Source organism: Desmodus rotundus, chromosome 9, assembly GCF_022682495.2.
Source record: "Desmodus rotundus isolate HL8 chromosome 9, HLdesRot8A.1, whole genome shotgun sequence".
NCBI lineage: Eukaryota > Metazoa > Chordata > Mammalia > Chiroptera > Phyllostomidae > Desmodus > Desmodus rotundus.
The window spans coordinates 106,735,542-106,761,336 of NC_071395.1; the positions used below are offsets into that span (position 1 = coordinate 106,735,542).

Below are 25,795 nucleotides of genomic sequence, written 5' to 3' on the forward strand. Positions count from 1 at the left end.
AAACCCATTACTGGCAAGTTACTGTCTGGGAATTCTTGGTTGCTTGGATTCCTACCATGCCACTATTTCTGGGCACAGTCATTGGCCACCAGTGGGGTGGCCTTGCTTCCCTGGTACAGATTTGCACTCCAGGAAAAGCAGAGGATTTTTACCAAATTGAGGAGCAACTGGTCCCAGCTACTGTTCACCCGGAGCTGGTGAGTCAGATGCCAAAACTGAGGAGTGGGGGGAGCGCAGGGAGTGTTCAAGAGAAACCAGAAAACGCGTGATGGGTGTGCGAGTACATTTAATTTCACGACCAGATGGCCCTCAATGGACCCTGATGCAAAGCATCGAGGATGGGTCCCAGGTTTCTAGTGTGAGTGAACGGGCAGGTGTTTGTGTTGCCAACTACAGTACAGGAATCAGGATGCAGGCCGAGGAGCCTCATCAGGGGAATGGAGACTCTCCCTTCGGATATTTCAAGTTTGCGGTGCCTGCCGTCATCTGGGTAGCAAAGGGCAATAGGCAGAGGAGTACAAAACCTTGAGCTCCCAGGTCGGGCTCAGGGAGGTGTGGGCCTCAGGCCAGAATGCCGGGGTTCAAATCCCAGTGTCATCGCTGGGGCGGTCGGTTAGCACGAGGCAGTGCGGCAGCGACAAATGACCCCCAAGGCCCAGTGGCTTACAACACCGGGCTTTTATATACTCACTGACATACAGGGCCCGGCACAAATAATTCCCCTTTTTTATTACCAAATCTCTTATTACAAAATCATAAGCATGCAATTCTGTAACATAACAATGTCACACTCAAGCACACCATATGATATTATAGGTGAAATGTTCAAATTAAAACTATAAATTATCACACGCATATTATTACCCTAACAACGACACTCAAGCAGGCCTAACACTCAAACAGGCATTACTTCTGCAGGACCCTGTATAAAGGTAACGGGTTCTGGAACCCAGGCTATCGGTGGAACCCATTTCGGCCACGTTCAGAGGGAAAAGAGCAACGGCAGAGACACAGGATGGCACTAACACTTCTGCTTAGACCCACCTGGTGCTTTTGCTCACTTTCTATTGGCTGGGGCAGGTCACACAGACAAGCCTGGAGTCAATGAGGTGGGAAAACACTCTCAGCCCTCCCCCCCACCCCAGCAACAGCAAATGCCAATGGCCATGCAGCTGTATTCCCCTCTGGAGAAGAAGGAAGAGAACTGGGCCCAATCACACGCTCCACCACAACCACTAAGGGGCTATAAAACCCTGGGGGGTTAGTTCTGCCTTAGTTATCTCATCTGTAAGACAGGAATACTAGTAGTGCCTCTTAGAACAGCGCCCAGCACAGAGTAAACACTATATGGATGGTAGGTGGCTGGAAGGGAGGAGGGAAGGGGAGTTATTTTTTAATGGGTTCAGAGTTTCAGTTTGGGAAGATGAAGAAGTTCCGGAGAGGACAGTGTCAAAGGTCGAACAACGCTGTGAAGGGACTTAATGGCACAGAACTGCACACGTAAAGTGGTTACAATTGTATGTCATGCGTATTTTACTACAATGAAAGTGATGCGGGTAGATGGGATCAGCTGGGGAGAGCTGGTTGAGGGGAGGGCGGTGGGCAGAAAGTGAAGACCTCGGGAGCCAGCGGTGCGGGTGACGGCAGTGAGAAAGGGGCCTGCCTGGGAGACAGAGAAGGAACCTTCTGGACAGACAAGGCAAACCAAGAGAGGCCGATGTCCTCTGAGGCCACTGAAGGGGTCTGTTTTGCTGGGCTTTGAACCTGAACCTCCCCTTTGGCACCTCGATTTTGGTGCTCTGCTTTCCTCTGCCAGCCCCCGATGATGTCATTTCTGGTCTCTGCCCACACCTGGCCCAGACTGCTTCAAAACCAAATCCTGGCCAGGTCTCCTCTGCGAGGTCCCTCCCTCCCTCCGCTCTCCAGCCAGTCCTATTATGTCGGTTGTTGACACCTCAGTGAGACAAATCTTTCTTGATTAAAAAGTCACAAAATAAGGGATATTTTTTCTTGTGTCATTTTTATTACTATTGATGTATATTGTTTTACCCTGAAAAACAAAACCTCCAAACTTGTATTTTGAAAATTAAGGCTAATGCCCCAGCCATGTGGCTTGGTTGGTTGAAGTGTCACCTATGATTTGAAGGGTGGCTGGTTCAACTCCCAGCAGAGCACATGCCTAGGTTGCGGGTTCTGTCCCCAGCTGGGGCACCAGGCAACCAATCACTGTTTCTCATATTGATGTTTCTCTCTCTCTCTCCCCACTCTCTTTCTAAAATCAGTGGAAATATGTCCTCGGGTGAGAAAAAAAATTAGGTTGGCTAGTTTATGTGGTCAAGATTCCTTTATTAACAAAAGAGTTCATCTTTTGTTTACAGAAGTTTGACTATTTATAAGCCATAAGCTAGAGGAGCTGAAAGCTAAAGTTTTACAAGGCGGGATAAAGACAATACAGTTGCATGGGAGGAAAGTGGTGTTGTTGTTGTTTTTGCAATGATTACATTCACACCCCCATGTTTAAAGGACCTAAGTGGGGCTCCCTTGTTCTAGACGACTCCTCCCCCTTTTTTGTTGCTTCTAGACATTGGCCCATCACCGCGTGAGCATCAGAGGTGTTACACAGAGCTGTGGTTCTAAGCTCTGCATGGAACAAGGCTTGGGCACTTTGCTTTGTAATTGATTTTATTTCTCCAAGAGTTTTCTTACTAAGTGACTTGACCTTGCACAGTTAACTTGCTGTAATCTTAAGAAAATATATGAAGTATGCCTCAGAAAAAATGATGCATGCTCTAACCAGCATCTCGTTTGGCAATGGTTTTCCACAACAGTTGTCCTTTGGGATGGGGAAGTGGGGTTCTTTCTACAAGTGAATGATTAAATATGCATACAAGAGATCCAAACTCCTTCTGACCTCCCTCTGCGACAGCAGCTGGTATGGGGAGACAGAGCACTGGGCAGGCAGGGGGTCTCCCCAGGCTTTGGTTACCCCAGGCAGTTTGGCCATCAGTCCTGGAGTGTCACCCCAGAGGACGTGGGCAGTCCACACACATATGCTTAGCAGCCCCTTCCCTGATAACAGCATCTGTAGAACCTATCAGAGGGGCTCAAATGCATCCCGTGGAGAAAGAGCCACTGTTTTTTTGTTTTGGTTTGGTTTGGTTTTCTTTTTTTTGCCTCCTTTCTTAGTCAGAGTCTTTTGAAAGCACAGGACACTGCAGCTGGAGAGCTTTCCTCTCCAGGGTTCAAGGTTTCTAGGCCCTCACCCAGCAGTCCTGGAACACAGCAGACACTTTCCAGCCCTCCACTCAATGATGTGAGCCTCTGGATGGTTTTTCAACACAGAAATTGTGGCTTTAAAAGGAAGAGCTGCTCTGTTGCTCTGGGCGCTGCTCAACACTCCCAGCTGTAGTCCTGAATTGGTTTTGAAGAAGCAGGTGGTATCCTGGGCCCATTCTCATCCCCCTCTCCCCACCCCGCCAACGCCCCCAGGGAAGCCAGTGTGAACGGGGTTGGCAGGATGGCAGACACTTACACCAGCCCGTTTTCCTGACTGCCTTCTCCCAGTGCCAGTAGACTTGCCCACCTAACAGCCAGCAGATTTGGAGACAGGGATGGTTTCTGATTTGCAGCAGCTGAATTTCTGTCCTCAACCCTCCTCACACTGATTTTCCTTGGGGCTTTGGGACAACTCGGGACCCCCAAACCTTCAGATACATAGCCCAGAAAGGAAAGGTGGTCTGGGGGTGTGTGTATGTGTGTGTGTCTCAGTAATTCCCTTTTCTTTAGAAGCATTAGCTTTCATGAGTCACCAGCTGGTCCCAAGGCTCTTCTCCCTGCAGGCCAGGTGGTGTCCAGACCTGGGGGAGGCCTGGTGGGTGGGAGGAGGGTAGCAGCAGGAGGTGGGGGCAGCAGCCGAGAGACCCTGAGGAGCAGTGTTCCTGGAGTTGTTCCCCAGATTCACTCAGGCCTGGTCTGGCCACTGGAAGATTCCACAAGAATTGTGAGAAGCAAAGGCCCTGGGGAAAGCGCTGCTAAGACAGAGCAATGTTGGACAGAACTTTCTGGAAAACTTCAAGGTTCCCAGGAATGCTGGTCAGCTTCATATCCAAAGGTCACCACAAGATGTGGCAAGGCTGCCCCGGGGTAGGTGGGAGAGGGTGATGGGATTGGGGTTGGGGGAGTTGGGTGGGGGACCCAGTCCTCAGTCTTTTATTCTTCATGGAGAATCACTCTGAACCTGGAGAAGCTGCAGAGTCCCCCTCCTCGGGGTCCTGCCCATGAGGGGAGACGGGCTGACCGCCCTTCACACGCTTCCACTTCATCCTGCGGTTCTGGAACCACACTTTGACCTGGCAAAGGAAACAAAGGGGCGGGGTCACTACACCCACCACCACAGCGGATGCTCCAGCCAGTCGGGGGCGCAGCTCCAGGGACCCCACTGCCTGCCCCTCCTCACCCCTCCAAAGGCTCCAGGGACTGAGATGCAAGGGAGGACACACCTGTCTGCCCTGAGGTCTGTCCTGTGTCTCCAGATTTTAAAAAACGCCCTAGACAGACAGGAGAACAGGTTCTACGAGTCATTCTTCATTGGCCTCATCCCCTTCCACACGCCCAGAACAAAGGATGACCAGCTTCACCTTCAGGCCCATTTATAAAGCACTGTCCAGCTTCCACAGCTCTGGTCTGCACATTGTCTCACCTGAGCTTCAGCATTACCTGAAGATGGGGTTGTAACCTGTTTTACAGGTGGAGACCCACAGAGGGTGGGAGACATGTCCCAAGGGTCACAGGGCAAGCAAGCGGTAGAATCAGGATTTGAATTCAGGTCTTCTGGTTCTAAATCCAGTACTCTGGCAGAGCGCTGTATCAGCGGAGAGCTGCTAGCACATATTAATGCTATTATCATTATTCTTCTATTTACTGTGCGTCAGAGCCTGGGTGTGGGTGGAATGCTCTGAGGGAAAGCCCAAAACAAAGGGCTAGGAAGTTCCTTGCAGCATGTGCCCAGGAAACGGCCGCATACCGGAATCACCTGGAGAACGGATTAGCGATGCAGATCCCAGGCCCACGAATTATTACTGCAGAGTTGCTCTCTGGAGCTCCAAAATCTGCATGTGAAACATGCACCGAGGGGATTCCCATGCACACTCAATGGGGGAATAACCAGACCAGAAGCTCCAGTGCTGGCTGCATGTGGGAATGACCTGGGGGAACCTTTAAAAAGTTCTCGTGCCTGCACTCCATCCCCGTCCCAGCAGCCACCCTCCTCAGCGGGGAACATCGCCCCAGGCGATTCTCAGACACAGCCACACTTGAGATCCATTGGATGGGCAGAGAGAGAGGACAAAGGAGAAGATTCAGGGAGGGGAGGGGTGAGAGGGCCGAGGAAAGGAGTGACGCCCAGAAGAGGACGCCGGGGCAGGGGGCGCGGGGACAGTGACAGAGTCCTACCTGCCTCTCGGAGAGATCCAGGTTCACCGCGATCTCGTATCTCCGCAGCCGGGTCAGGTAGTTATGGTGAGCAAACTCGGCCTCCAGCTCCCGCAGCTGCTCCTTGGTGAACGCTGTCCTCTCCTTGCGGGCCTTGCTGGCTCCCTCCACGTGCCTTCGGTTCTCCTGGTTGTCTGAGGAGAGGGCCCCCCCCCCCCATAGGAAGATGTGAGCCTCAAAGGCCTCGGTTCCCTTCAGGGGTTTCCCTTCAGGGATTTTGTCCTCTCAGGGGGACAGCCTCTCCCCATCGCTCTTATTTTCAAAGGAGGCTGAGAAAGAGCCTCCTTCTAGTGACTTAACTCCCTGAGAATTGGGAGGTTTTTTGGCTCCCAGACTCAGGTGCCAACCTCCCCACCCCCACCTTTTTGCATCCCCAAAGCACAAGAAGCTGCCTTTGGCTCTTTAATGACCTCTGCCACGCAGCTCACCACCGCCAGTGCCCCGCCCCAGCTTGCCGTTAGTAGTGGGCCAGTCGCTCTAAACCAGAGGTTCTCTGTCCTCCTCGACATCAGCAGTTCCTGAGAACTGTTAGCCATGCCAGTCCCTGGGGCCTGGCTCACCCCAGACCTGCTGAATGAGACTCTGGGAGTGGGGCCCAGAGATCTGTTTTAACAAGCCCTCCGGGTGATTCTGACTCCTGGTCAAGTTTACAAACCACTGCTCTAAGACCTGCTGAAAGGGTGTTCTGGTGGCAGATCAGCAGGGAGCTGGTCAGACTCGCAGGATCTCAGGCCATCCCTGCCCCGCCCCCCCCATCAGAATCTGTATTTTAGCAAGATCTCTAGGTGGGGCTGTGTGCATGTAGGTCAGGAAGGGCTGCTTTAAGCTTCTTTCCCCCTCTGACACCAGGAGGAGTCTGGGAAGCCCATCTATGAAGGAGGCTCCCAGGCGGCCGCAGCAGGGGCTCAACTGTAACTGCTAGCTGGGAGCAGGGACCAAGCACAGTACATGTGTCAGTCACTCAGTCCTCCCAATAACCCAGCTGGGTGAGTTCTAGTGCCGGCCCTATTTTATGGAGCAGAGAGCTAAGCACCGGGAAGTGAACTGGGCGGTGGAGGCAGGACTCAAACCCAGGCAGCTGACTCACATGCTGTTCCAATGAAGTATGTGTAGGAAGTATATACATAAACTGAAAGCACTGTCCGAATGCCAGGCTCTGTAAGTCATCTACCTGTGGGTTTAGTGGTGGTGGTGGGCGGAGACCCCCACCTCTGCACAGGTGACTGAGTGGGTGCCCCGTGTCTGATGCAGGGGACGGGAACCACTTCTCCTGCAGGCTCCTAGGTGAGGGAAGTCTTTCACTTCCTCCTCCTGGTTTTACAGACATGGAGGCGGTGCCCACAGTCAGGTGCTTTGCTGAAAGCCACCCTCACCGCCTCCAACCTGGCTGGGAGTGTTGTCGGGGAGGCTGTCTGTTTTCAGAGGGGAGTCTAAACTGACCAGCGGTGGTGGGTGAGGCAGGGAGGCAGGGAGGCGGCCCACACACCTGGGCAAGCAGTCGCACGACCGGCTGCGTTGGGGATGAGAAACCCCTCGTGCAAGTTCCCATCTCAGCCCTTCCTTTTCCTGCTTTCTGTTCAGTCCCCTCGCGTGTCAGGTTCCAGGTCCTCCGCCCCCGCGGCCCGGAGCCCGGGAGAAGGGCCGGCGTGGGGGCTGCCGGCGCTGCGCGGGTTGCAGCGATTGCCTACCAGCCACCCCCGGAGCCTGGTGCAGGGGGGAAAATGAGTGGGCGCCGCCGGCGTCCGGGGAACCGAGAAGGAGGAGGAAGGGCCGCCCCCGGGGCTCCCCGACGTCCCGATGCCCAAGTGCTGGGGTCGTGACGCCCCATGCGGTGGGCCGCCTGCCTGCCGGGAGCGCGGGGGAGCAGTACGGGGGCGCGTTTTCTGGCCCCGGGTACCCGCCTGGCGGCCTCTGGCTCCCGGCCTCCGGAAGCGGGAGCGTGGGCTGGAGGGGAAGGACGCGCAGCCCCAGCCGGGTCCCCCAGGAGTCCTCGGCCTTGGCCGCCGCAGCAGGCCCGGGAGGGCGGCGGTCACGCAGCGGAGGGACGGCCCTTGGCGCACATCCCGGTCCGCTGGCAGGCAGCAGGCCGGGAAACCCGCTCATTTCCCGCCCCCTCCCGTCCCAGGGCTCAGTGTTTTCCAGCCCTTCCCTCCAACAACCGAGGGGGTGTAAAACCCTGGATCTCCTTGCTGGAGCCTCTGAGGAAGTCACCGAACGTCCCTGGGCTTTAGTCACCTCATCAAGAAGTTGGGGAAAATAAAGCGCCTACCTGCCAGGGTTATTGGGAAGATTGGGCGAGCTCATGTGCGGAAAATGCTTTTGAAAATTTAAAGCGCTGGAAAAATATAAAGTGCAATTCCATTTTATCTACTGCATGAGATGCCACGTGAGGGGCCGGGTTAGTAGTGGCTGGCCTTCCCTAAGGCCTCCGTGTGCTTAGACGCAGCGCAGCTTTAATCCGCCCCACACAAGGTCGGCAGGAGTAGGTCCTATCATTACCCCTCAGCATTGTCACATGGATTTGTGATAATTTGATTAACAGCTCTCCTCTCTCTCTCTTTCCCCAAGGATGTAAGTGTTTTTCTCACTTACTACTGTACCGGGCACCCAGGAGGTACTTGTTAAGTATTTGCTGAATCCTTCTCACTATACAGAGGAGGAAGCAGCCTCAGAGAGGCCCAGGACCTTGCCCAGGGTATTGGGCAGCTTTCGGGCTGCAGAACTGAGATTCCAACCTAGGTCCACTGACTAGAGCCAAGGCCATCAATCCCAGCGTCAGGCTGGCCAGGGGCCGGAGCTGTACCATGCCAGCTCAGCTTATCTCCACCTCCAGGGCTCCCATGGGGTGCTCATTCTGGGTGATGCCCGTGCCCACTCACCCCTCCTCCCAGGCAGGCTTTTCAACTGGTTGTGTGGGCAGCTGACCACTGTCAGCCCAGCCCAGCCACTCCCTGTTCACGCTCCTCTCCTGTGTCTAGTGTCCTGATTTAGGTGCTCAGGCCTCAGGATGGGGAAGAAGGGACACAGGACAAAGAATCGTGAGCTGGGAACTGAGTGTCTGAGCCACTGTGTGAACCTGGGGCAATCCCCGGGGGGTGGAGGGGTGGGGGATACCGGCACACTGGGAGGACACTTGTCCCTCATCAGCTTCCCAGAGGGGGAAGACCTTCCTTCACTGGTAGAAATGACAAAAGCGCCAAGAGTATGGGAAGCTAGCTATGAAAATGGAAGTGGAACTTACTGTTCTCTTTGTTCTGCAACTTTTTCATCAAGCTAGAAAAAGACAAAGAAAAACCGAGCACTTTCATGCCGTTTCTGGCTGGGGGTGCTCAGTCTGCCGGCCCACAGGGGCGGTGCACACGCACGCTTCCTCCAGGACGGCTTGAACCCGAGCACATCTTTGCTGGGGAGCCTCCCTCCCTCTCTGGGCCTCAATTTCCCCATGTAGAGAAGTATGGGGTTGGGCTGGGTCTTCTTTCCCTTGGAGAGCTGGCGTCAGAGTCTTTCTCCAAAACACAGCCCTGATATCATCTTCTCTTCTCCTTACTCCCTCTTTTGTTGAGAACCCTTGGCCTTGAACCCAAGGCCCCTAAGAGTTTCACATGTTCTTATCTCGGCCCCTAGTCCTTCCCTTCAGTCAGATCTGTGGTCTTGCCATGTGCTCTGACCCAATCTGCCCGATCCTCCCCCCCCCCCCCCCAAGACTTCCCAAGGTCCTCAGCCCGGGGAGTTTCTCCCTCTGACATGCAGAGTTCATTGCCCCAAGCTGAGTGCAGGGGGGTTGTGTTTGCAGAGGTGTCTGTGGACCCCTTGACAAGACTGGGCCTTTCTGGCTCTAAGAAAGAGCTCTCTGACCTTGGGCAAGTCTTGTAAGTTCTCTGAGCTTCAGTTTCCTCATTTGCAGAACGAGACTAGCTACATCCACTGATATCAGAAGGCCACTGAGAAGGTCAAATGAGACGGGCAAGGTGTGTCTAACACCTGGCACAGTGCTGAGCCCCAAAGCAGCACCAGCAGAGGTTCTGCTGGAGAGGATGTTGGAGAGATGATTCACCGCGCAGGTCAGAGGCAATGTTCCTCGAAGTACCACGCCTCCGGAGCTGTGTGAAAGGCGTGCCTTTTCAGTGTCTGGCCTTTTAAACATTTTCCCCTTCTCTACTACTCTCCTATGTCTCTGCTTGGATCTGTGTCTCTGGCCGCCATTGGCCACAATTGTGTCAGCCTTCCAGGGGTCCACGATTCCAGGCACAGTGACTAGCATCGATCAGAATCATGTGTCGGTCCTCTTGGTTCTGCTTCTCTCTCAGGTGCCATGGGTGCCTCTTCCAGGACCGCAGAGGGAGGAGGCTGGCACTCAGCTGGCCGCCACAGCCCCTGCACAGCCCCCTGAGCAAGCAGGGCCACGACTGAGCAGGCGGCAGTGCCCAGAGAAATGCAAACAGGATGTGTGTGTGATTGCGGTTTCCACTGTGAGCTTCCACACCACCCAAGTGAAATTATTTCATAAGTAGCTGTCACTTTTGGCAGGCTTTCCTGAAGTTAACAGACAGCTCTATTGGACCCACAAGGAAGTTCAGGCAGACTCCCGGGGACAGTGCCTTTTTGCAGTCCTGTCTCTCTCCTCCCGAGCTCTCACAGCCATTTTATACGCATTTCTCTCCAAGAGATAGAAAGCCATGTGCCATGTATTCAAAGAACACTCCGCAGTTGACAATGTGTTTCTTTCCCCCAGAGACAAACTTCTTTGGGGCTTCCATAGTCTACGGAATCATAGAACAGTAGGGCTGGAAGGGGACGTAGTGGTAATCTAAGGTTGCTTTCTTATTTTGCAGGTGAGCCAAGAGCAGGTAAGAGGCTTGCCTGAAGACCACAGCAAGTGAGGGCCAGAGCTGGACCTAGAACCCGGACTTCCTTGATGGGAAGCTGTTTCCCCACACCAGGCTGCTTGCTGTTGTTTCCTCTTGATTATTCTGTGAGGTAGGTGAGGTACACAGTGTCCACTGAAAAGATGAGGAAATTCAGACCCAGAGACTACACGGCTTGCCAAAACTCCCCTGGGACCAGTCCCGGACCGTGGCCCCTGCGCCACACTGCCCTGGGGAGGCTGTACTCACTGCAGGGCCCAGGTCTGTCTCCCTGGGGCTCCTCAGGGAGGGATATTGGGGGCATGATGTCAGTAGGTGAGGCCGGGACAAACCCTCTGGAAACGGTGTCTGGCTTTCTTCCCAGGGCACACCTTTGACGTCCTTGTTAGTTTTGATGCTTTCCACTTCAGAGGGAGGAGTCAAAGCCCATCAAGTTAGACAAGACCAGGGTGGAGCCGGCCCAAGACCAGCAGAGCACTGGCTTCTAGGACTTCGCTGGCTTCCTAGAACTGCCTGCCTTTTCAACTGGGCCCCACTGAACTTAATATTGGGGCTGTTTCCCTCTCCCGTAGGTGCCTAAAGAGACATGGGTAGGGATATTGGCCTCTTTGAGGAGTCCAGGAGTGAGGTTAGGGAATTCAGAGTGTGTTTTCTGGGAGAGACGCAGATTCTCCTGGAATGAAAATGCCTGGTGCTACAGTAGTCTTTGCTGCGAGTCCCAGGTGGGGTGGGCAGTGAGGGTGGACAGTGGTGAAGGAGAGTGAGGTGGGTGGGGTGATGAGACGGGTGTGGGGACCAGGAAGAGGGGCAGAGGAGTGAGAGGGAAGGGAGGCAGAGAAAGTAAGAGGTGGGGGCAGCAGCAAGCCTCCCAGACGGGCCGGAGGGAGGCAGGGGGCAGCACTGGGCTTTGTTGGTGTTTATAAGTTCCAGATGTCTCCTTAGCTGTCACCAAAGGAAGTGTGGGCTCCAGGCCCCAGGCCCCACTGCTTGCACTATTCCTCCACCACTGTGTTTAAGGAAAACAGGGAAAAACATGAAATAGAAAAGGCTAGGGTAGAGGTGGGGGAGGAATGCTGGCCAGAGGCCAGGGAGGCCTGATTCAGTGAGCAGACAGGACCCTGGGGAAGGGACTAGCTCTGGGGGTCTGCAGGGGTCTGCCCCCCAGAAAGAAGGGCTGCTCTGCCTCTGGGATGGTCCCCACCTCCCTGGGTCCAGGTGCCCTGATTTATTCCAGCCACAGAAATAGGTGAGTGGGGTGGCACTCCTGAGCTCCTAGCCTGGCAGGGCGGTAGGCAGGGCTGAGGTAGCCCCTCGACTGAGCTTCTCGTGGCCAATGGGCTCTTTGGACCTTACGTCTTAGAAACTGGTCAGAATCCTGCTGCTTTGGTGGAAACTGACTTTCTCCAGAACTTCCAGAATGTATCTGGGCAGGGCCTACGCAGGCCCAGGCCCAGGGTTTGTGCTGCTGCGTCTGAGTTCAGACCGTGGCCAAGGCCTGGGGCCCTGCTTTGGGTCTGTCAGAAGAGGAGAAGCAGGAGCTCTAGCCAGCAGTCAGGGGACTCCCAGCAGGAAGGGGGAGTTCCTGTCTCCCCCCGAGCTGGCCACTCTGGATCCCAAGGCTTCTTCCTCACTGGGGGTTCTAGGTTGGAGTTGCGGTGAGAGGGGCTGCAGCCGCCGTGCACCCCTGAAACCGCATGCTGTCCAGCACTGCAGGGCCCCTGGAGCAGTGAGCCTACAGAGGCAGGTAGGCCTGGCTGGGGGCAGGCTGCCAAGGCTCCATTGGGGTTTGCGTCCCTGCCTGGCTGGGTTTTGAACATGGGCAACCGGGGATGCAGCCAGGATAAGGGAAGCCTTTGATGAGAGAAGGGTGCTACTTTGTAGGTCTGGGAAAAATAGGTCGAGGGGTTACAAAATGCTGGCTGTGGTCTTTATCATCTATGACCTGATCTATACCTGCGGCAACCCCATGAGGTACCGTTATCCTCGGAGGAGAGACTGGGACTCACTGAGGGCCAGGGCCTGCCCGAGTTCACACAGCCAGGACGCCGTGGGTCCGGGGCTTGAACCGGGCCTGCCCTGTCAGTGCTGCGGCCCAGCAAGGGGCTGGGGCGGACGTGAGATCACCCAGTGTGGTACTCAGCACCACTCTAGTGACCCAGTTGACACTCCCTGAAGTCCGTTTATTTCGTCATCACTTCCTTTCCTCCCTCCTCTGTCCAACAGCCCACTTCTTTTTTCTTTTTAGATTTTTAAAATTTATTTATTTTTAGAGAGAGGAGAAGGGAGGGAGAAAGAGAGGGAGAGAAACATCAATGTGTGGTTGCCTCTCACACACCTCCTACTGGGGACCTGGACTGCAACCCAGGCATGTGCCCTGACTGGGAATCAAACAGGGGACCCTTTGGTTTGCAGTCCAGCGCTCAATCCACTGAGTCACACCAGCTAAGGTGTCCACTTCTTTAAAGACTCATTCCTAAAACTGTCTCAACTTTTAAAATCTCTCTCTGTGGGTGTAAGATAAGGCTGTGGGGATCCGCTCCATGTGAGTGGAGGAGCTCTAGTGGCAATGGGACCCGGGGCTGGGGAAGCTTTGAGGTCACGCCCATCTCGAGATGCTGCTTTCACTAAAGGGGTTTTAACAGGAACATTTGTGCCACTGCTGAGAACCCTGTCCTTGTCCCTATACCCCCTGTTTACAGGCCGAATTTTGTCCCTCCTCTCCTCAGAATGTGTATTTGGAGATAGAGCCTTTAAAGAAGTGATTGATTTAAAGTGAGGCTGCTACAGTGAGCCCTAATCCAATCTCACTGGTGTCTGTATAAGAAGACACCAGGGATGTCCGCACACGGAGGAAAAGACCACGCGAGAATATGGCAAGAAGATGGCCATTTGCAAGCCACGGCGAGAAGCCTCAGGAGAAATCAAACCTGCCGACATCTTGATCTTTAACTTCTAGCTTCCAGAACTGTGAGAACATGTCTGTCTGTCATTTCAGCCACCCCATCTATGGTGTTTTGTTATGACGGTCTGAGCAGACTAAGGCACCCCCTAGCTCCCCACAGCCAGTGCTTACTACTGAGGAGAGGGAGCAAAGCCATGAGGGGTGCGTGGCAAGGCTGATGCTCGCCCAGAGGAGACCTCTCTGTAATTAGAAAAAGGTGCCCTTTCCTATAGCCTGGAGAACACAGCCTCATGTCCATGTGACTTCTGGGCCCTCTAGCTGCCCAGCTGTGGCAGCCCCCCTAATTGCTCTGCCATGGTGGGTCCACTTTATTGCACAGCCACCCCAGCTTCATTTGTTTCCCACGGTGGCCCTGGTACTTGGAGCCCAGTATCCCGTGGGGGATTCCTGCAGAGTCAGCTCAGCCTGCATGTGGCTGTTTGTGTGTCTTTCTGACCCCAACCCTTGCCCTGACCCTGGGCTAGTTTTACGACTGAAGTCTGCACACTTTTTCATGAGTGAGACTGTAAAAGTGCTGATGCATTTTACAGAAGCATATCACACATGGTAGAAACCCTCATGCCAGGTGGCGGAGCCAGGTTCAGAGAGAAATAAGAAAATGAATGGATGCATGCTAGGCTGCAATAGAGACTATTGACCAGACGTGGAATGGAGCTCCTCCTGTGTGCAGATGGTTCAGTAGATGCTAGGGAGACTGCACAGGTGAATCAGCTATCATTCTGACCCTGCAGACACTTCAATTTTAGGGAGAAAGCTAGCCATGTGCATCTGTAACTCTGGGTGCAAGGCCAACTGTGGTTTGATGCTAAAATGGAAGTATAAACAAGGCTTGCTCAGTGTATGTGGGGAGGGAGGACAAGAAAGCATTCTTGGACACTCAACAAACTAGAAATAGAAGGAAATTATCTCAACATAATAAAGGCCTTATATGAAAATCCTATAGCTGATATCATACTCAATGATGAAAAACTGAAAGCTTTTTCTCTAAGATCAGGAACAAGACAAGGATGCCCAATGTCACCATGTCCATTCAGCATAATATTAGGAGTACTAGCCAGAGCAATCAGGCAAGAAAAGGAAATAAAAAGAAGTAAAATAATCTCTGTTTACAGATGATATAATCTTGTATGTGGAAAACCTTACAGATTCCACAAAAAACCTCTTAGAACTGATAAACCAATTCAGGAAAGTTGCAGGATACAAAATCAACATACCAAAAAAATCAGTTGCATTTCTATACAGTAGCAATGAACAATCTGAAAAGAAAATTAAGAAAACAATTTACATTTACAATAGCATCAGATAGAATAAAATACTTAGGAATAAACTTAACCAAGGAGGCAAAAGACTTGTACACTTAACACGGCAAATCATTGCTGAAAGAAGTTAAAGAAGACAAATGAATGGAAAGATATCCTATGTTTATAGATTGGAAGACTTAACATTGTTAAAAGGTCTATACAACCCCAAATGATCTACAGGTTCAATGCAATCCCTATCAAAATCCCAATGGCATTTTTTTTTGCAAAAATAGAAAAAAAATCATCCTAAAATTCATATGGAATCTCAAAGGACCTTGAATAGACAAAACAGACTTGAGAAAGCTAAGATGTAGGCCTCATAATTCCTGATTAAAAAAACATATTGCGAAAGCCACAGTCATCAAAACAGTATGGTGCTGGAATAAAGACAGACATATAGACCAATGAAACGGAATAGATGCCCAGAAGTAAACCCTCGTGTATATGATCAAATGATCTTCAACAGAGGTGGCAAGACTACATGATGGGGAAAGGACAGTCTTCAACAAATGGTGTTGGGAAAAGCAGATATCCACTGGCAACGGAAAGAAGTTGGACCCTTACCTTCCACTATATTCAAAAATTAACTCAAAATGGATTAAAGACTTCAACAAAGACCTAAAACTATAAACCTCCTAGGAGAAAACATGGGAGGAAATCTTCATGACATTGGGTTTGGCAACAGTTCCTTGGACACGACACCAAAAACACGGGTAACAAAACCAAAAATAGACAAATGGGACCGTGTCAAACTTAGAAACTTCTGTGCAGCAAAGCGAACAATCAATAGAATGAAAACACAACCTACAGAATGGGAAAAACATTTGCAATCCACCTCTCTGATAAGGGGTTAATATCTAGAATAGATAAGGAACTACAAGTCTACAATACAAGTCAAACAATCCAGTTAAAAGCGGGCCAAGGACTTGCGTAAACAGTTCTCCGAAGAAGATGCACAAACGGCCAAAGAACGTATGAAAAATGCCCAGCGTCGCCCATCATCAGGGAAATGCAAATCAAAACCACAGTAAGGGACCACCTCACGTCCATTAGGAGGGCCACCAGCAGAAGCCAACCAACCAACCAACCCACCCAGAAAATAACAAGTATTCATGAGGAGAAATTGAAATTCTTGTTTATCGTTGGTAGAATTGCCACATGACACAGTGGCAATGGAAAAGAGTATGGGGGTTCAGCAAAAAATTCAAAATAGAAACACATGATCCAACAATCCCACTTGTGGGTAAATATCCAAAAAAATTCAAAAGTAGGATCTTGAAGACAGAGTTGTACACCATGCTTGTTGCAGAATAGCCCAGAGGCAGAAGGGACTCAAGTGTCTGTCTGTCCACCAACAGATGAATAGATGGGTAAAGAAAATGCGCTATTACGTACAATGAAATATTCCGCCTAAAAAAGGAAGGAAATCCTGTTACGATGCCACAACATAAATGCACCCTAAGGACATTCTGCTAAGAAAAATAAACCAGTTACAAAGGGACGTATTCTGCGTGAGTCCACTTATAGGAGGTATCTAATATAGTCGAACTCCTAGAAACAGAAAGTAGAATGCTGGTTGCCAGGCCTGGGGCGAGGGAAAGGGAAGCTGTCAACCCATGGGCATAGTTTCAGTTCCACAAGATGAGAAAGTTCTGGAGGACGTTTGCACAACAAGGTGCATAGAGTTAGCACTACTGCACTGTACCCTTGAACATGTTTGTGATGGTAGATTTTGTGTTATGTGTTTTTGACCACAATAAAAAGAAAGAGGAGACTTCAGATACAAGATGTCCCATGATAAGAATCTCAGGAGAGCTCCTATGTGGTCCTAAACCGTTTTCAGAAGATCAGCACGGGTTCTGGTGGATTCCACAATTTGAAACTTCGTGCTATAGCTTTCCCTGACATGATGCTATGTGCAAGTAGAGTCATCAATTAAGAAAAAAAAGTAAGAATCCTGGAAGGGGGTGGTTTTCAAGCTGGATGCTAAAATCAGTAGGGTGGTAATCCGCAGGAGAGTGGGGGAAGGGAAAGCCGGTCCGCAAATTGGGTGGGGGGAGAAAAGGCAGAGTGTGTTTGCGAGGCAAGTACACCGGTGTGGCTGTGGCTAGGCAGGTGGAGGTGAGGGGGTGGTCGGTAGAAGGGGAACAGGTGGGGAAAAGGGCTAAAGGGGCCAGTTTGTGGAGGGTTTTAACCTCAGGAGAAACGAGGGCCCACGTGGTCGGGCAGAGGCAGGCAGAGATCAGGGCTTGCAGGGGAGAAACTCGGAGGGCAGAGCCCCCGGCGGCACTCGTGTTGGAGCTGAGGGAGGAGCGGGCAAAGCGCATCTGGTGAAGGCCGAGTGAGTTCGTGAGAGCCCAGCCGGCAGTGCGGAGCCCGAGCACGGGGGGCTTTCCCCGGTGGGCGATCAGATTCACCCGATCACACGCGACCTTCCCTTGAACCCCGTCAGAAAATCACCGAGAAATCCCTCATCCCCGTAAATTAAAGACAAGCACGGTAGCAATGACAGATTGGGGGCAAACAGCAGTGGCCTCGCAGCTGTCCCTGCCAGCAGGGGTCTTTAACACCCTGGGGTGAGATAACATCACACTGGTCTCCTACATCAGCTTTGTGCTGTGAACCAGCAGAATGAAGGTCTCAGGGTGGGGGGCCAGGGACCCCCGCTCTCCTGATCATTTACTTGAGCAAATCAACCCCACTTCCAGTGGGAGCAGTTGGGGATGGCAAAAGAAGGAGAGGGGAAAGCACAGAATGTTCCCCTTGAAAGAAACCTTCAGTAACTTTCCGTTACCTGAGGTCTCACCCAGCATGGGATGCATTCACCAGGCACAACCCACTACCCCCTACCCCGGCCCCCCCACCGCCTGCCAGGCTCCCCATCCTCCCCAGCAGATCCCTGAGCTCCTAATTGATGACAACTGGATTCTTAGGATCAACAATGATTGTAAGAGCTTCCCACTGCTTATACACCAGACTCGGGAATTTCTGAGACAGTGTATTTGGAGTATTCAGTTCCATGGAGCCCATAAATACTAGGGGGATTTGACAGAGGCTGGTTCTGGAAATACGGGCCTCGTATCATTCATAGCGGCTATTTCTGGACTTCATGGACCAGGCACAGTGCTCATCTCGTGGGTCATTGTTTTTAATCGTCACGGCCACTCTACAGGGACGGTGCTATTGTTATAGTTTCATTGCACAGCTGGGAAAACTGAGGCTCCGAGAAGTTAGGAACTTTCCCGAAGTCAAGCCGTGCAAAGTTGCCGTGCGGACGCTGCGGCCTGTCTGCTGGACTGTGAAGCACGGAAAACATTTCTGGCCCCTGCTGGCTGGCTCACCTTCCAGGGCTGGCTTAGCCGGGGCTGGGGCAGGTGTGGCAGGGCTCACGCTGAGTGCAAAGTGCAAGGGGCACCTAAAACCTCAATCAAGAGAGATAATATTGTAATGCAACTTTTACAAAATAAACCTTAACACAAAAAGTCCACGATGAATAAAATAATCAAAATTTTAAATAAGAAAGAATCTAACCAGTGACTCAGGATTGGTGGGGTGAGGACTGGGGTCCTCTGTGGGTTGGTCTCTGTGAGCAGATTCCTGGAGTGGGTGGTGAGCCTAGCCCACCACTTTCCCCTCCAGTTAAATCACAAAGGAAGACTCAAAGCAACTAGCTGGGTAATAAAAATTTCCATGCTGAATGGAGAGTAGGTCTGGGATCCCAGCGAATGAATGAAAGTCAGCTTGCTCTGCTGTGCCTCATGTGGCTTCTGCCATTGCCGCTACTCCTGAGGGGGGAACTTGAGGGACAGCCCAGGGCCCCTCAGGGATGGGAACCTCCCCTGACCCGAGGCTGACCCTATGAAGAGTGCAGGAAATTCAACTGAGGGTGTCCATGTCCTCTTGGGGTGTCAACTGCTTGGCACACAAGTTTACTTCCTAATGCAGTGTCATGGGTCCCGGGCCAAAAGGAAAGATGTACAAATGAGTCTTGCTGGAGCACAGAATGATTTTTCCTAAAGCCATGCCTTCCTAGTGCCTTGGCTCCCAGTTCCCAGCAAAGTGGCTGCATGCAGTCGAGGGAGGTGTGGGCAGAGATGTTGGCCGGCGCCGTGGAGGGGAGAGCTCTTCAACCAGGCTCCCAGCCAAGTCACTGAGAGCTCCTCGGAGAGGAGGAGCACGGAGTGCCCATTTTCGGCAAATCTCCAGCCAGGGCTAGGAATAGTTCAGGATTTAAGCGGTTGGAGATTTAAAGGGCCCTTTTGTGGAGCAGCCAGGAGGGCTGTGGTCATCATTATCCATCGTGAGCCCGTGGAGGGACTTCACGCATGTTTCAGAATCCTCCTATTTCAAAAGGAGGATCGTGCTTGAGAGCTACTGAAGGGTGTGGGGCTTGGGGTCTGAGAGTCGGGGTTTGAGCTTATTTCTAGGGTGACCCACTGTCCCAGTTTGCCCAGGGCTGAGGGGGTTCCAGGGACACTGGACTTTCCACGCTAAAATCAGAAAAGTCCTGGGCAAATTGAGGTGAGGGGATCCCTCTGTCTAGACTCCCCTCTAGCAGGTGACCCCCTCAAACTGCACCTTTCCTTTTCCACACATACAGAATCTGCTGATTAGACCTGCTGGACTCACGGTGCAAAGGAGCTGACACATGTTGTCTGCCGCCCCTTGAATGTCCCCGACGGCACGTCTGCTGTCAGACAGGCATCTGTAGGCCTCTTCTCCCTCTCGGTTTATGCTCTTTGCAGGGGCTGGAGTGGGGACAGGCTGAGGCCACCTTATTCATCTCCGCACCCCAGGGCCTTGGCTAGGGCCTGGCAAGAAGAAGATGCTCGGGAAATCTGCACTACACTGAAATGCTTTGAGAAGCAAAGCGCAGAACATAGTTCCTGGCTGGCTGGCACTCTCATTTTCTGCCTGCCCCTGGTTAGCCCCGTGAGAAGGTCCTCTAGAGGACAGACAGACAGACATTGCCCCCTGGGTGGCTGTCAGGAGAACAGAGTGGGCAGAGAGGGCAGGGGGCATGGCTGAGGTGGGGCCAGGGAACCAGACAATAGGTGAACAGGCAGGGAGAGAAGATGGGGCGGGCCACACGGGTGACAAGGAAACAACAGGTCCCTGCCACGGGGGGGGGGGGGGCGCAGTTAGATGGAATTTAGCTGGGATCTTAACAAGAGGGCCAGCTTCATTATCTGGCCTCTGGGACTCAGGCCCCGAGCTGAGCTTTACCTGCATTCTGAGGTCTAGTGCTTGCCCTTGGCTGCCTTCCTCCCTGATTCTCCCCGAAGGCCGGTGATCCCTCTTGAGAGCCTTCTCTGGGGGTCACCCAGACCTCAGCATGCTGAGCTGCCCTCTTTGGCCTAGGCACAGCCCAGCTAGGCAGGGCGATACCTGGGGGGCTGTCTGCTCCCCATGTCAGCACTCCCCCTCACTCCTTGCCTCTTCCATCCCAGCCTTAGTCCTGCCCCTCTGCCTCTAGGCTCCCGGAGACACAGGGTCCTGGTTCTGCTTGACCACCCAGGCTTCTAGCCTTGGCTCCAGCCCTGAACTTTCTCAGCTGATTCCCACGGTGAGCAAACCCTGTGGCTATGAGAACGTTCGGAGCAGGTCAGGACGTAACGGGGGGACGCATGGCCCAGAGGCAGCCCGGGTTCAGAGAAGCACCTCTCCAGCCCTTGCTGGCCTACACTGGGCTCCTTCCCACATGTCCTCCAAATCTTTGTGGGTCCTGTTTCATTCTCGTGCTGCCACATCCTTCCTGGGGCCCAGGAGGGTTGGGGACACATAGACTCACCCCCAGAGAATCCTAGAACTCTGAGTAAAAGAAACCCCAAAGGTAACTCCTGTGTCTGAATAGGTTACAGAGTATTGTTTGTAGTTCAGGGCAGTTAGGCTCAGAGAAGGCAAGAAACCTCCCTAAGGTCACACAGTAAAAGAATGGTCAGCTGCTCTTCAGCCACCTACCTGAACTCTCCTTCTTCCGTCTGGTTGACTTCTTTTCCGTCTCGTTGGTGGTGCTCCCAGGGACCTCGTAGTCTTCACCTGGCCCTCCCGTGGTGTCCACCAGACCTGGGCTGCTGGCTCCCATCTCCCTGGAGCCCCCTGTTGGGCCCGGGTTGAGCCTGCGCCTGGCCTCTGAGACAGGGAAGTGCCAGTCGGGGGGCTGTGGGAAGGCAGAGTGCTGCTCAGTGAAGACCCGCTCCTCCTGGGGCAGGCTGTGCGGGGTGGCTGCCAGACAGGAGGCCGAGAAGTCGGGGTATGCTGCTGTCGCCGGGAAGTCTGGTTTCTGGTGGAAGGAGAACGGGGTTGGCGGGTAGTGGGGTAGCCCCGAGGCCCCACTGCCTTCTGAGTGGGGATTTCGAAGGCAGCCCCAGACAGGGGCTGGGGGGTGGGGGCTCCTCATGCAGCTGCTGGCCACGGGATCCATCTGTTGTCCGCCGCACACCTCAGTCTTTCAAAGGTTTGATTCGCACACTGTTTATATTCAAAATTTTTTAAATGCAAAAAAAAAAATTAAATAAGAGGGAAAAATGTTCAACAGAAAGTTCACCCCAGGAACCAAAACAAAAACCAAAACTAAAGTCTCTTTTTCAAGTCCACACACGTGTGGCTGGCTACACGTCTGTGTGTACGCACACTTGTGTCCGACTTCACTTCTGGCTTCCTGCTCCCCAACACATCAGCCTGCCTATTGGGGTCCCCTGTATGTGTACATGTCGCCGATGACACTGAACCTGTTCACTGTCCCAGCCCAGACGCACCGGCTGATGGAGTGCCCGTCCCAGAGCCCGCAGCGAATGCCTGCAGAGGGCCGGACGGGGCTGCGGAGACACACTTTTAAATGCTGCGGTGGGGAGAGAGTGACACATTTCTGAAGTGAAATGTGAGAGAGGAGAGGGAGGGGTTAACCCGCACCCACACGATCCCCTCCAACCAAAACCCGAGCAGGCAACTATTAATCATCAGAAACCTTATATGCACATCTAATGGGATTTGCAGATGGAGACTTTTAAAGAAACATTGTCTGTATTTTTTTTTAAGGGGAGAGAGCAGCTCACACACACAACTTCTTTAATGTGCCTCCTGTAACACTATGAAGTTACTTTATTGCACTGTTAACAAAATTCCCCAAGTCTTGGATTTGGAAAAAGCCTTAAGTCAGATCCAGAATCCATCAAGTGCCAAATTCCAGGGAGCGAAGCAGGGAATAAGTGCAGGAGACAAGTTTGCTGATTGCATTTGATTTAAAGGCCCTTCTACTGCTGCTTGTGAAAAGGAAGGGGGATTAAAAGAAATCTTTTTTTTTTTTTGCAAGTCTCAGTGGCCCACTAGGGTCTGTGGTATACAGAGACATACTCCAGAAAAAAATTATTTCTCTCTGCCCAAAGTGACATGCTTACTTTCTCAGTAACTGAAAAAAAACAATCAGATTCTTCCTTCCGTTCCTTAACCCCCAACTTCATGCCAATTAGCTACACTCTTCTCCAGAGGGGTTTCAAGGCATTTTTCTCCACGGCAAAGGAAAGGCTCTTAGATAAGGTCCTTGAAGTGTCTCCAGGCCTCCCCTACCTGCTCCCTGGCCCCCTAACCTTCACCCACCTGCTTCCCCCTGTCCCTTCCCAGACGCCAAGCCTTCCATGAGGTCTGGGACATGGAAATAGGAATCAGGAGTAGTTTCATTCCCAAAGGAGTTCTCTTTGGCAAATGGTCATGTGGTTGTCCTGGCTGCTGCCAATCACAGGAGGGCCAATTGCCATTTCAGCCGGTAAGTCATCCCTGTGGCCCTGTGGTCTCTGTGGAGGATTAATGCAATTTCTTGAAGGATGGCATTCCAAAACCACGGACCAGACAGAACTCCTCTCCCAAGGAGTATTTCCGCGGCCCAGAGCAGCGGGTTCCGGGCTGAAGAGGGTGTGGACTATAGTAGTGGTGTTTCTATGGCTGGTTCCAAAGGAGGAGGGGTCTTAGCTCTGTAGCCTGGGGGCTACACATGCTTTTCATGAAACAGGCATTTTGTCTTCGGCAATGGGCAGCCAGGGCATTGTCGACCACAGGAGGAGACAGGGTCACAGCCAACCACAGGAGGAGACAGGGTCACAGCCACAAAGCAGGCTCATTTCTCCACTTTGTCCAGGATGTAGTTGTTGCATGCACATTTCTTCTCTGAACCTCTCCACCCTCCTATTATGGGTAAAGGGAGAATTACATTCACATTTTTACAAACGAGGAAAACTAGGGTCAGGCAGGTAGCATGGGATGCTCCAAATCACACAGCTGGGAAATGGCAGAACCGGGAGTTGCCCCCAGGTGTGTGGAGCAGCTTGGTGCCTGGACTTTAGGCTTAAACAGGTGTGAGTTCAAATGCTGGGTCTGCCACTTGCTTACTGTGTGCCCTGGGACAAGGCGCTTTACCTCTCTGAGCTTCCGTTTCCTCAACCGGGACGACAGTCCATCCATCCACTGATGACAGCTGACATCCATCCAGATCTTCACACCTCCCAATGCTCCCCCCATGAACCCCCACAAAAGCCCTCTGAGCCCAGCACTTTACACATCATCTCTGTATTTCAGAAGAGGACTCTGAAGCACAGAGAGACTGCGTAAGCTGCACGGGGTCACACAGCTGGGAAGTGGAGGAACTGGGATTCAAACCCCGGGCAGCCTGGCCCCACTGCATCAGAATGCCTACCCCACAGACACTTAAGAAGTTTAAACCAATCATTTATGTGAATGACCTAGTCAGTAATAGATAAATGGGGCTCCCTTCCTAGCCTGCCTCACTCTCCTTAACTTGACCATCTGAGGGGAGACTGTGGGGTTGGGGAGCACTGCGGAAATTCTACGGAAATAGCCTGGTAAGGTCCCTCGTGGCTCTGGGCTGTGGGGCTCTAGAAAGAATCCACATGAGGCTGGGAGGAAGGCCTTAGGGAAACCTTCCTGAGGCCTGGCCCGGCGGGCTGTAACCGGATTCCTGCGCTGGCCTCCTCATCTGGCCCAGTGAGGCCCAGCAGCCTGGCCCTTTGCCCCTGGAAGGGGTAGGCCCTGGGTCATGGTGGGGTGGGTGGAGAGGTCAGGAGGGGCAGCGGGGAGGGGCCCTGGCACCCCAGCGCTGGCCCCCCCAACCCCAGCAGCTGCTAGCGTCTGTCAGCCACCCTGCGGGGCGCGGCCGGGGGCCCACTGGCCTCTACATCTTTCTGACAGGCCTCTCTTCTGAGGCCAGGAAAAAACAACAATAGTTCCTCCCCTCTTGGCAGCCCGTTTGTTAGATGAAGGCTGGGCACCAGCACCTTTAACCTCCTCAAAGTCAGTATTTCCCTGTCAAGGCCCCCGCAGGCCTGAGAGACAGAGATGGATAGAGGTGGCTCTTTGTGGAAAAACGGCCTGAGGCCAGGAGGCCAAAGGGAGTGGGGCTTTAAGGAAGGGAGGGGACCCTGTTTCTGGTTGTTGTTGGGGGTGGCAGGGGGAGGAAGAGGAAAAGCGTGTGCTGGGAGGAGGGGCCCTGAAGTGGGCAGTCGACTTGGCCACACCTTAACCATCCCAAAGAACTTGGAATTTCCCCCATCGTGCACGGCAAGCCGGCGTGTTCTTGGTGCCACGCAGGTAGAAGACTCGGGGTGAAGATAGGGCCTTGCCTTTCATCAGCTGTGTGGTCCCAGGCAAGTCCCACCCGTTTCCTGAGCCTCGGTTTCCTCGGTGGCAGAATGGAGGCGGCAGTACCAGCAGCAGGTGGCTGCTCTGCGGGTAGACGAGCCAGATGTCTGTGAAAAGACTTGGCTGACTGCAGAGGATGGTGCACTTGGGCCATGACGATGCCTTCTCTTTCCTTACTCTGCTGGCCCCCAGGGCATGTCACATCCCGGTGGAGGATGAAGATGGCTCATCTTAGCCCCCAAATACCATCTCCTATGGCCATATAACAGAAGGTCAAGGTCATGGCCTTGGGAACCAGGAGAGCATGGGTTCAAACCCCAGCTCTGCCATTAATAAGCTTCATGGCTTTCAGTGACTTGCTTTTGTCACTTGAGCCTCAGTTTTCTCATCTATAAATTGGGGGTAAACTTTTTCTTCTTTCCCCATTCAGTTGCTGAGAGAAGTGAGTGAGGCGGGCCTGGTGTATAGTTTTTAGTGAACTAGCTAGATGATGTTGCAAATACCTGAGGTTTTCATCCTAAGGACAACTCCAGAAGGCCCTGTGGAATAATTTGTGTGCCACCTAAGAGGGACGAGATGAAACTATTCGCATCCACTCGGAAGGTTGAACGTGCGAACCAGACAAGACACCCTTCCTGAGCAAGACCTCGGCGGATGGGGCAGGAGACGGGCAAGCTTTGAACACGGTGGAAATCTCACGGGACTAGCATGTTTACTACCGGGCCTGGCGGTCATTGGGAATGTGTATGTCCTTTGCTTCTCAGAAGGCTCTGAAGAAGCAGGGTCACTCTTGCCCTCAAGGACTTCGTGAGGCTCAAATACTAAGATGAACAGGACAGAGTTGAAGGAACCACAGGATACAGTCCTCAGGACTGTCACAGAGGCCCCGGGGGGCGGGGCGCAAGGTGGGGCGGTGGGGCCAGGCATTCCACCCTGGGGAACCAACCATGGGGCTTTCACTAAGTCCCAGAAAACGCTGAGTGGACAGAGACAGCTCCCTCAGACGAGTGCCTTCTCTCACGTGTACACATCTCAGACTTTGGTGCTGGCCATCGCTTGCCTGCTACCAAGATTGTGGGCAGATGCCATAAAAGCACAAAACACAGAGGGGCCTGCGTTGGAACCTTGGTTTTGAAAGTCACGTGACCTTGGTTCCCTCACTGGAAAAGCAGAGGCTTGCTGTATAGACGATGCACAGACACCCAGAGGGGCTCAGTACACGTTTGCTTTCCAGGGCTTCCCTGCCTGCCAGAGTCGGGGCAGCTAGATAAAGCACAGGAAGTCCAGGTTAAGTTCCATACAGTATTTGCAACACACTAAAACACTGTTTGTTGTTTATCTGAAATATAAACTTCATCTGGTGTCCTTCCTCCTCCTCCTCTCACCCTCCCCAAATCTGGAAACCCTAATCTAAGAAAAAAGTCGTCTTCACGATGGAAGAAGGCTTGGGCCTTACCTTCGGAGCCAGGGTATGTGCCCTAGGACAGAAGACTCTGGAAGGCATCTCCAAAGGAGGCCTTCCAGGGGGA

At 52.7% G+C, this 25,795-nt stretch overlaps 1 protein-coding gene across 4 annotated transcripts; it reads right to left on the reverse strand.

The window, feature by feature from the left end:
• Positions 1-2,336: 2,336 nt before the first annotated feature.
• MEOX1 (mesenchyme homeobox 1) lies at positions 2,337-25,795 on the reverse strand. 4 transcript variants are annotated; one of them, XM_045190302.3, is made up of 4 exons: positions 25,723-25,795; positions 20,580-20,901; positions 5,452-5,624; positions 2,337-4,349 (listed from the first exon to the last, which is right to left on the reverse strand). In XM_045190302.3, the coding sequence occupies exons 1-4, from the start codon at positions 25,768-25,770 to the stop codon at positions 4,227-4,229; spliced, it is 666 nt and encodes a 221-aa protein (XP_045046237.2). In that variant the 5' UTR covers positions 25,771-25,795; the 3' UTR covers positions 2,337-4,226. The 4 variants fall into 4 exon arrangements, with proteins under 4 accessions (XP_045046237.2, XP_024409711.2, XP_045046239.2 ...); XM_045190303.3 differs by lacking the exon at positions 25,723-25,795 and adding an exon at positions 4,500-4,547 and having other exon boundaries at positions 4,261-4,349; positions 20,580-21,469; XM_024553943.4 differs by lacking the exon at positions 25,723-25,795 and having other exon boundaries at positions 20,580-21,469.